Source organism: Homarus americanus, unplaced genomic scaffold (assembly GCF_018991925.1).
Source record: "Homarus americanus isolate GMGI-L3 unplaced genomic scaffold, GMGI_Hamer_2.0 scaffold32929, whole genome shotgun sequence".
NCBI classification, from domain to species: Eukaryota; Metazoa; Arthropoda; class Malacostraca; order Decapoda; family Nephropidae; genus Homarus; species Homarus americanus.
This window is the reverse complement of record NW_024737097.1, coordinates 2209742-2220614: the sequence shown is the minus strand read 5'-3', so window position 1 is coordinate 2220614 and position 10873 is coordinate 2209742. Positions and strand designations below refer to the sequence as shown.

At 38.8% G+C, this 10873-nt stretch overlaps 1 protein-coding gene across 3 annotated transcripts in view; it reads left to right on the top strand.

Annotated features, from left to right (window-relative positions):
- The first annotated feature begins 2099 nt into the window (after positions 1–2099).
- Positions 2100–10873, top strand: part of LOC121873156 (protein still life, isoforms C/SIF type 2-like) — a 389616-nt gene continuing 380842 nt past the window's right edge. For all 3 annotated transcript variants that reach the window (XM_042376482.1, XM_042376480.1, XM_042376481.1), the window contains exon 1: positions 2100–2248. In XM_042376482.1, coding sequence (XP_042232416.1) covers positions 2103–2248 — 146 coding nt within the window. In that variant the 5' untranslated portion in view covers positions 2100–2102. The remainder of the gene's footprint in view (positions 2249–10873) is intronic.

The window sequence follows — 10873 nt, the reverse complement described above, 5'->3', positions numbered from 1 at the left end:
CATGGCCTGTGATGTGTTTGAAGAAAAACATTCAACAATATTCCTTTGATAAACTGTACATGTGTTAGATTGTATATATGGTTCTCTTGGGGTAATATATTTGACACTCTATGTGTGTACTAAACTTACTCGTTACATTTTGATGTACATAAATAGTTAAAGCATGAGTATTATGCTAAGCTGCTTTCTCCTAGTTATAATACTTTTAAAGGCTTATTTTAGCAACTCTTAAGTAAACTTTTCTCACAGTTCACTGATGGTGAGTGTATGATTTGTTATAGAGAAAATACCCAATTCTACTACCCCCCATAACGTTACTACATCACTAAACCTAACATAATGTTTCACCTTTAAGACACAGATGTATTTTTTATTTTTATTTATAAATATTATATATATATATATATATATATATATATATATATATATATATATATATATATATATATATATATATATATATATATATATATATGTGTGTGTGTGGGGGAAAATGAGATTGAAATCGAAAGTGAGCTCGAGTGTCTATTTTTTCGTCTGCATCACAAACACCAAAATCCAATTGTCTTTTTTTCTTTGTGTCCAGCCTGCCAGCGCTTCCCTTCACCATCTCTGTTGTTCCCTCCCTCCCTTCATCATCCTCGTCCTCTCCGATACCCCCCTAAACGCTATTAAAGGAGAAAAACCCAAACCAAAAAAAGCCATCTAACATTTGACTAAAACAGCTAAATTCTTAGCGGATGCCCTGCACCCTGTTGGAGCCCTCAGCCCAACGTACATGGCGAATGAGAGTGTGAATTACATTCCCGGGGGTAGAGTGTACCAGGACAACAGCGTCACCCCAGTATGTCATTTGTCTCAGGTTGCTCTCACTCCCCTCACTCATTCTCCGCCAGAGCTCTCTCTCTTGGCCTTCTTCCCCCTTGGAACGTGCTCTCCCCCCACCCTTTCCTATCATCCATTTCCTTGTTCTCTCTTTCTACCCGTCAAAGCTTGCTGTTTAACACCCCTCAGTGTGAAGGGCGAGGTATGATTCTCTTCCTATCTATTCCTTTTCCACCCTCACTTCCCTGTGAAGACCTGTCCACCCTGCAGAAGCCATCCCTAGTTTAAAGGAGGTAGAGAAGGGGTCCTTTATAAGCCCATCTCCATATCTACTTTAGTCTTAAAGAATATTATCCAGCATTTGCCAACTACCTCGCCCACCCATTTCCTTATCGTCTTGTACTGATGGACTAAGTATGGGCGTGGGTCCTGTCATCACTGCCCCCATTCCTATTTCCACTGGTCTATCAAGCTTCAATTCCACCTTGACCACCATCCCACCTCTGCCACTACCCTACCCCTGCCACATTTCCACCGTTGCAACAATCCCACTGCTGCCACCATCCCACCTCTGCCACTGTTGCCACCTTCTCACCACTATCACCATGCCACTGAACTACCTCCTCCTGCTTGTGCTCGACGCCTGTCACATTTCCTCTCGAAACTACTCGAAATACTCCACCCTGTCCTGCCCTGACCTCCCGCATCTCTTCATTTAGGACGGGAGAGACTAGCATGCGTCCCTCCAGCCACAGAATTAGTGCCCCAGGAAGAAAATAAAAAATGCTTCCAGTAACAAGAGGCGTAGACAACTAATCAGGTCATTAGATCCTTAAGTCACAGTAGACCACTAGGATAAACGGCAATTTTCGAGTCACAGTGTTCGACTAAAACAAGATACTGTTTCGCCACTGAAGACAAAAGGATTTATTTCTACAACGATCGGCAAACTTTTTTTCATTGTCTGTTTTCATCAACAAATCTATTTTTATGTTCATTTTTTGTGGTTGTCTTTTACCAGGTACTCAGAAATTCTAGGGACTGTGTGATGGTACTTGTAATTATTTTTGTGGTCCCTTACTGCTCTTTACAAGAAAAGTTCAGAGAAGTAATGTTCAAGAACTTAGGTGACATTAAGTGACAATATACTAATATAATTGTAGTATTTCATGTAAAAATATATATTTTGATATCAAGAACTACTTATTATTCCTCTAGTGACCCCGGAGGAGTAAGACACAAGTACTTGTGTTGATGAGTGATATGTTGTGTTTCAGATGTCCGACGATGACCGTATGTCCCTGACGACGGCTGTGAGCGAGGACGAGGATGGTGAGAGTGTCCACAACTCTCCCTACAAGGCCCCACGAGCCGGCACCACCGCCGCCTCCTTCAACTGCACTGGCGCCGTCAGGAAGGCTGGGTGAGTACCTGTACCTCCCTTACTCCGTCAAGAGATCTCTTGTGTTCCCCACTTCTCGTAACTTTCTCGGTCTGGTGAATCCGGAAGTTAAGAGCCCCACGCAAGTTGTTATGAACGTGCCAGGTCGTAGAGCGAGATTCGTGAACTTCCTGAAGCCGGATCTGTTTTTGTTTCCGGCTTCGTTTAGGGTCTTTTTTTGGGGGTGTTGTTTTTTGAGCTTTTTTTCTTATTCACCCGGTCGGTCTGTGTACAGCATCATTTTATTTAATCAAGGAGGGTAAAAGTGTTTTTATAGCCTGGTTCATTTTTTTCCAGAGAGTGTAAACTATTCTTGTGTACAGAGTCGCGTAGGAAGGGAGAGCTGCGTTTTGTAGTTGAGTTCATTTAATTTCCTGTCTAAAAGTCAAAACCTTTTTTCTTCTTTTTTACATGGTTTGTTTCGTTTACCCTCTGGAGTCGAAGTTGTGGTGTCCTGAGGCTGGCTTCCTTTCTTCTTGGAGGCTGAAGCTGTAGTGTGATTGAGATGCTTCACTCACGAGTTTGGAAACTTTCTTTTTGTTTTTCAAGGTTATCTTCATATAGAAAAGCTCTCGCCTTGCTCAAGCTGGCTTCTTGTCCTTATGGGGAATGGAATTTTTCTATTTCTGGTGGTGTTAGCCCCATGTAGTTGTTTATTTTGAGTTTGTTTATATCGAGAATTTCACGTTGCCACATCTTGAGACAAGGTTCTTAGTTACCAAAGACTCTCTGAGTCTGGTGCCGTATACTCTTGTACACTACATTAAAAGCTCTCTTGTTTCCAGGCTTTGTGTATTTTCTTTGGAGGACTTCGTGAACTTTACCCAATATTTGCGACGACTGAAAACATATTTAGATGATTTAACTGGTGGGAATTTAAGTTATTGTTTTCTGATACACAGTTCTTTATAGAGTCAGATTTCTAAACTCTTAGCAATCAAGGTCAGATAATTGAAAAGTTTGTTACCAATTTATTTTAAAATGTGAACTTTTTTTTGGTGCGTATGTGATTTACTTGTTAGAATCAAGTAAATTCAAAACGTAATTAACTTCTTCTATTTTATTACGTTTAGTCGAATCCTTCTCGTTTTATCAGCCGTTGGTGTTTATGTCCACACATGTAAACCTTTTACGATGGAAGATTTCAGACGCTCCTGGGTTAAGATCCCTTGGAGTAGGATCAAGCAAGTGGCACCAGCTCCTTACGGCCCTGGCGCCTAACCTCGCGTGGTGCAACCTTACGTGTTGAGTACGGCAAGACGAGGGGGGAGGGAGGGAGATGGAGGAAGTGGTGGTGGAGAAGGAGGAGTAGGATGAACAAGATGTTGTGGTGAAGGTAGGCGAGGAGGAGGAGGTGAGGGACGAAGTGGAGGAGGAGGTGGTGGTTAAGAAAGTGATGGTAGTAGTGGTGGAGGAGGAGGTAGGTTAAGAAAGTGATGGTAGTAGTGGTGGAGGAGGAAGAGGACGTAGTGGAGGAGGAAGGTGGTGGTGGTTAAGAAAGTGATGGTAGTAGTGGTGGAGGAGGAGGTGAGGGACGTAGTGGAGGAGGAGGTGGTGGTGGTTAAGAAAGTGATGGTAGTAGTGGTGGAGGAGGAGGAACAGTAAGAGGCTGCTGTAGGCAAAAGGTGTGTCAGGATAGGTGAGGATGTAGCCATGCTTTTAGTTACGGCTTTAAAGGTGAAAAATGGCGCCTTCAAGGTGATACCTTTCAATAAAGAGAAACTCTGCCTTCGATCAACTCTTGTAGGGAAGACCTTATGATACTTCCTCCTCCTCCTCTCCCTTGTTGGTATGACAGTGTCCTCCAGTCCTCATCTTCACTCCTTTTTTTTTCAATTTTTCCTATCCTTTAAACCCGTCAATCTCATTTTACATATCAGAATTCTCCCTGACCACCATTCTCATTCACGTACCCAGAACAGGTTTGTATCACATGACACCTCTCCAATCCCATGACCTGCCCACACCAGGAATCACATGACCTCGGGGTATTTTAAAGCGCTGGGTTGTGGCCAGTATCTCACCGCATACTGTCTTGGGTGTCAACAAATTTCCACCTCAAAGCGTTGGGTTTGTTTACAAGTTTCAGGCGTACCAACCATCTCTCGCTGACGTCATTAACTAGATTCAGGTGTGTGTGTGTGGTGTGCAAGTGTGTGTGTGTGTGTGTGTGTGTGTGGTATGGGCAAGTGTGTGTGTGTGTGTGTGTGTGTATGCATGGAGTGTGTGGGTGTGTGTGTGTGTGTGTGTGGTGTGGTGTGCAGGTGTGTGTGTGTGTGCAGGTGTGTGTGTGTGTGCTGTTGTGGTATGTATGCAAGTGTGTGTGTGTGTGTCTGTCTGTCTGTGTGTGGATCATGAGGTGTGTGTGTGTGTGTGTGTGTGTGTGTGTGTGTGTGTGTGTGTGTTGTGTGTGTGTGTGTGTGTGTGTGTGTGTGTGTGTGTGTGTGTGTGTGTGTGTGTGCAGGGTGTGTGTGTGTGTGTGGTATGATAGGTGTGTGGTGCACGTGTGTGTGTGTGGTATGCATGTGCATGTGCAGTGTGTGTGCATGAGGTGTGTGTGTGTGTGTGTGTGTGTGTGTGTGTGTGTTGTGTGCAGGTGTGTGTGTGTGTGTGTGTGTGTGTGTTGTGTGTGTGTGTGTGTGTGTGTGTGTGGTGTGCACGTGTGTGTGTGTGGTATGCATGTGGAGTGTGTGTGTGCACGTGTGTGTGTGTGGTGTGCAGGAGTGTGTGTGTGTGTGTGTGGTATGCATAGGAGTGTGTGTGGTGTGCACGTGTGTGTGTGTGTGGTATGAATGTGTGGGGTGTGCAAATAAAAATAAAAATAATATTATTATTATTAATTAACGGTTTATTGAAAGAGCATGGCTGCCGGACTGCTGAAAATATACAGTTACATAATTGGGGAATGGGTCTCTTGATTTACAAATAATATACAAGTAGCATATGATACAAATATGATATATAATAATTTAGGGGAGAAGGTCATACTACGAGGCATTTCAACATAGTGACAGTGAAAAAGTAAGATTGACTGGGAGTGAATACACTGGTTGATTACAAGTTATTGATAATTTTTACAATGGTTGGGACTGCTGTGTGTGTGTGTGTGTGTGGTGCACGTGTGTGTGTATGTGTGTGTGTGTGTGTGTGTGTGTGCAGTGTGTGGGGTGTGTGTGTGTGTGTGTGTGTGTGGTGTGCACTTGTGGGATGTGCAAGTGTGTGTGTGTGTGTGGTGTGCACGTGGGGTGTGCAAGTGTGTGTGTGTGTGTGTGCACGTGTGGGGTGTGCAAGTGTGTGTGTGTGTGTGTGTGTGTGTGTGTGGTGTGCATTGTGGGGTGTGCAAGTGTGTGTGTGTTGTGTGGTGTGCACGTGTGGGGTGTGCAAGTGTGTGTGTGTGTGTGTGGTGTGCACGTGTGGGGTGTGCAAGTGTGTGTGTGTGTGTGGTGTGCACGTGTGGGGTGTGCAAGTGTGTGTGTGTCCAGTACGTCACTTAATCAATATTATTTCTTTCGATAATACACAGTGTAAAGTGACGCTCCAAACAGAGTACTAAACGGAAGCATTTCACACCAACAGAAGACAAAAAAAATAGTGTCGCTAGGGGTAAGTCTATATAAACCCGGTATATTCTGTTGGGGAGAGAAATTAAAAGTTTTTGTACACACACTCAAGAGCCCTCTGTTGTCATGGTAGCGGTGGAGGGGTGGTAGATGTATGATAAACCAGATATTTGATTTTATTTTTAATCGTATCAATGCCTGAAAGCCCAGAAAGCTACCATGTAAGCCAAGATGGCGTTCAAAATGCATTAAGACTCGACCGTAACGACGTGGGAATGTGTTAGGGGGTAATTATTTGTTTTTGAGTTTGTTTAATTTTATTATTTTTTTATTTTCGTAGTATTTTTTTTTTCCTTTTCAAAGTTCATTATTCTGGATACACCTTGATACTGTACTGTACTGTACTGTACTGTACTGTACTGTACTGTACTGTACTGTACTGTACTGTACTGTACTGTATCTTTTGTTCTTGTTTGTTGACACATCGACACTTGAAGAATAAATTAATAACAAGAACAGACGTTAAATAAAACGGTGGCCACAAACGTTGATGTTGGTGACCACTTGGATAACATTCAGTTAATGATGTGTTGACAAGTTCATGGCTAATCAGGTATTCCTCCATCACACGTCTCTGAAGGCTGGAGATAGTCTTCTGTAAACCTGTAGTTTAGCCACGTCATCTAGACCCGTCAGAACACGTCATCTAGACCCGTCAGAACACGTCATCTAGACCCGTCAGAACACGTCATCTAGACCCGTCAGAACACGTCATCTAGACCCGTCAGAACACGTCATCTAGACCCGTCAGAACACGTCATCTAGACCAGTCAGAACACGTCATCTAGACCAGTCAGAACACGTCATCTAGACCCGTCAGAACACGTCATCTAGACCCGTCAGAACACGTCATCTAGACCAGTGAGAACACGTCTCGTTCACGTCCAGTCGTCCACCCAAGACATTGTTAAATCTTGTTTGCACCAAGACTTTAAAAAGACACTTGATGATTTCGTTAACGCCTTTGATAACTGTCTAAAACGTCTCGGTGTCGTCTGTAAACGTTTCTTGTGTGGTCCAACAACGGCTGTGTCGTCATAAAACATTCCACAATAGTTCCAAAAAACGTCTCGTCCCATCAAAAACCGTCACAGTGCCGTCGAAAACCCGTCTCAGCGCCCCTTTCCTCCCCCCCAAACCCCCAAGAAATGAAGTCCTGATCATCCATCACCTCGACGCCTCCGGTGGCCATCGACAAAAAATAATCCCTGGCCTGAAGGATTTAGTCCAGTCCTCAAGAAGCACATCAGGCCCGCAATGGGATGATTTACGACTCTCATATATCTTCAAGACGGCGGCTATACCTCAAGGTCTCCTGCATGGTGAGTTCCCCTCCGTTTCCCTCATTTAAGACTCCTGCTGGGTGGGGGTAAAACGTGTGCGTGGGTCCTCTCTCTCTCTCTCTCTCTCTCTCTCTCTCTCTCTCTCTCTCTCTCTCTCTCTCTAGAACCATTACCTGACTGTTGCACACACACTGAATAGAGCTGACTGGGTATTATATATATATATATATATATATATATATATATATATATATCCTCAGGTAACTCAACCTTACCTGCTTAACCTGGCCTTACCTTACCTAACTAGCTCCTACCTTACCTTAACTAGCCCTACCTTCCCTAGCTAGCCTTACCTAAAGGGGTGTCGTGGTCGAGTACATATTACAGCGGTCACCCTCATCCTGGCTACCGCCTGAGGCCCCCTCCCCGCTGTGCCCGAAACACGTCACTAAGCCTACAGTATACCTACTGTCGCCATACTCTTTATAGTTAGGGATTAAGGAATTAATGAGTTGTATAATATACAGAACTGAGTGGCTGAAAGGCCATTAAGGAGCTTTAAACTGGGGAGAACTATGATAAATTATTATTATTATTATTATTTGTAATAATATTATTATTATTTATATTATTAATATTATTATTTTTTTTAATATTCTTATATTATTATGATTATTATTATTATTATCCAACAGTAAACATAGTGTGAAATTCCTACTATACAACTGCCAATAGCGGAAACCCTTTATATAAAGAGTGTAGTACATTGACCAACTGTCTCATGCTATACTTATATTTATATGTAGAGCCATAAATTTAGTGGTCTAATAACGAAAAATACATATTTTTTTTTCGTTATTGTAACGGAAATTGGTGTTGTAATTGCCTTTGTGTGCAGTGCAATAAGGGCTGAATGACGCGGATGTTTTTTATTTGTGAATTGATAGGAGTTAGCTTTAACAAGGTGGTTTTATTAATGTTTATATTATATTAATATATTATTATTATTGTTATTATTATCATCATCATTATTGTCATCATTAATATTGTTGTTGATATTATCATCATTATTTTTATTGTTATTGTTATTAATACCATCATCATATGCAGTATTTTATTGAGTTTTGTATATATATATATATATATATATATATATATATATATATATATATATATATATATATATATATATATATATATATATATATATATATATATATATATATATATATATTTTTTTTTTTCATTAGACTAAAGTAAACATTTATTTATAAAATATATTTCCTACTTTCCCCATATATTACGTTTAAAAAAAAAATAATAAGGAAAGTAACAATAAGTAAGAACAATGAAGTAAAGTAATAATAACAATAATAATAATATAATAATAATAATAATAATAATAGATGTGAATTACACGAAAGCGCTTGGTAACTTCGTGTTTTCTTCTTTCCTTGTGGTTATCAGCATATATTAATATATATATATATATATATATATATATATATATATATATATATATATATATATATATATATATATATAAATTGTTGGGTTGTAAACAGAGGGGGCTAGTTTATTGGGCACCCCTTTGTCATCCTGTGCAAGGTGAAGCGCAAAAGCGTTTCCAGCGCCCATTTGGGAAGCATGCGTCGTTCATGCTTGCCTTTATGACTCATGCATTAAGGGCGTAAAAGCCTGAGGGGTCATGGGTTTTGTCAGCAAGTTACATAAAGTGACAGAATGATGAGTGTTTGGGGGGAAAATTCCCGGTAGACTTCAGGAACATTAGTTAAAACAGAGAAGAACAGCAAACAAAGAAAGGTGGTGAGAGTAACTAACTAAACCTACCTCACACACACACACACACACACACACACACACACACACAAGATACTTAGCCTGCTAAAGGAAATGACATAACTGTGTGTGTGTGTATCTTGTATTTGTATGCGTACACACACACACACTCGTGAGTATTTGCTCACACAGACACTCATGTTTCAGCTACGTTATCTTTATATGTAAAGATGTGTTTCGGTATACATTCATTCTTGTTCAGTAATTATCTTCATCATGTATACTATTGTTACTCATACATGTATACATCGGATCGACATGTATTGTGTCATTCATTCCTTTATTTTTATGTATTCGCACAGTTTATCAGTTATACATATACAGTACATATTGATATTTTTCATTTTCCTTCATATATTTCATACATTTCATCAAAACACGTACAGTATACATCAATATTTTTCGTATTTTCTATATACCCTGTATATTCACTTGGTGTTGTGTACATCTGTTCAGCGGGTGGGTGGGTGGGTGGGTGGGCAGGTGATAGGGGGGGGGCAGCTCGACGCTCTGAATTATTCACGTGAGACAGACCATAGCAAACACCCAGACCAGATTTGTTGTGTACAGTAAGTGAGTTAGTTGACACTTGTTTGTGAGTTTGTTGTCTGTTGTAGCTCTGGCTGACGGATGTTTATGTCTGATATAAACAATATTTGTTTTACCAGATGAGGATATTGTAGTTATTATTAATTAGTATTATATAATATTGTTTTTCTTTTAACTGGATATAAAAAATCGTTGGAGATAACAATAATTTGATGAGATTTTATCAGTTTTATTTAAAGAAAGACTGATTATTATTATTATTATTATTATTATTATTATTATTATTATTATTATTATTATTATTATTTTAGGTTATTGTTAACTGTAAATATATAATTAATTATTTTAGGGGGTTAAGATTGTGATTATTTTGATCATTTTTATATAGGCGTATAATACATCTTTCATTTATGTGTATTTTATTTTTAGAAATACTTGAAGGATATAATGATATTATTAAAGATGGAAAGAAAATTTTAATTAATTTTGTAGTTTGGTAAAAAATATTTTAATTTGCACTGTATGGAATATTTTAATTGCTTTTGTAGTTTAATATAAAAATTACAGTACCTAATTTTTTTTAGCATTTTTGTTTTTATTTCAGGATATAAATCTGACTTTCTGTTGAGGGAATATAAAGATAATATTATTTTATGTGGCAAGAAAGTTTGAAAAAATTACATAATTTAGTTTATGTATTACGTGTTTGTTCTCGTATATTAATATCAAAATATTATTGTGTAAAGAAGAAATTATTGTTACAAAATCTTACCAACATTATCCTTATATTTACTATATAATAAAAATATAAATAAATCTATTTAAAATTAGTAAAAAGTCAATATTTTGTTTTCTTAGTAAAAAAAAATAATATGTAGATGTATATAATTTATTTTTGACACTAATATATTACAGTCTTGTTTATTTATATTAAAGTAAATATATTATGTTTATGAGGATGATGAACTGTTTTCTTGTAGTCAGTGGATAATATTTTTTTTAAATGAGATAAATATCTTTTTTTTTTTACTTTTCAACACTAAAATTGTCTAAAATGATCGACGTCTATTTACAGAAATTACTGTCATTATTACTTACATGTACAAATTTCTTTAAATTTATACTTAAAACGGTGTATACTTGGTAGATGTACGGTGTATACTTGGTAGATGTACGGTGTATACTTGGTAGATGTACGGTGTATACTTGGTAGATGTACGGTGTATACTTGGTAGATGTACGGTGTATACTTGGTAATGTACGGTGTATACTTGGTAGATGGACGGTGTATACTT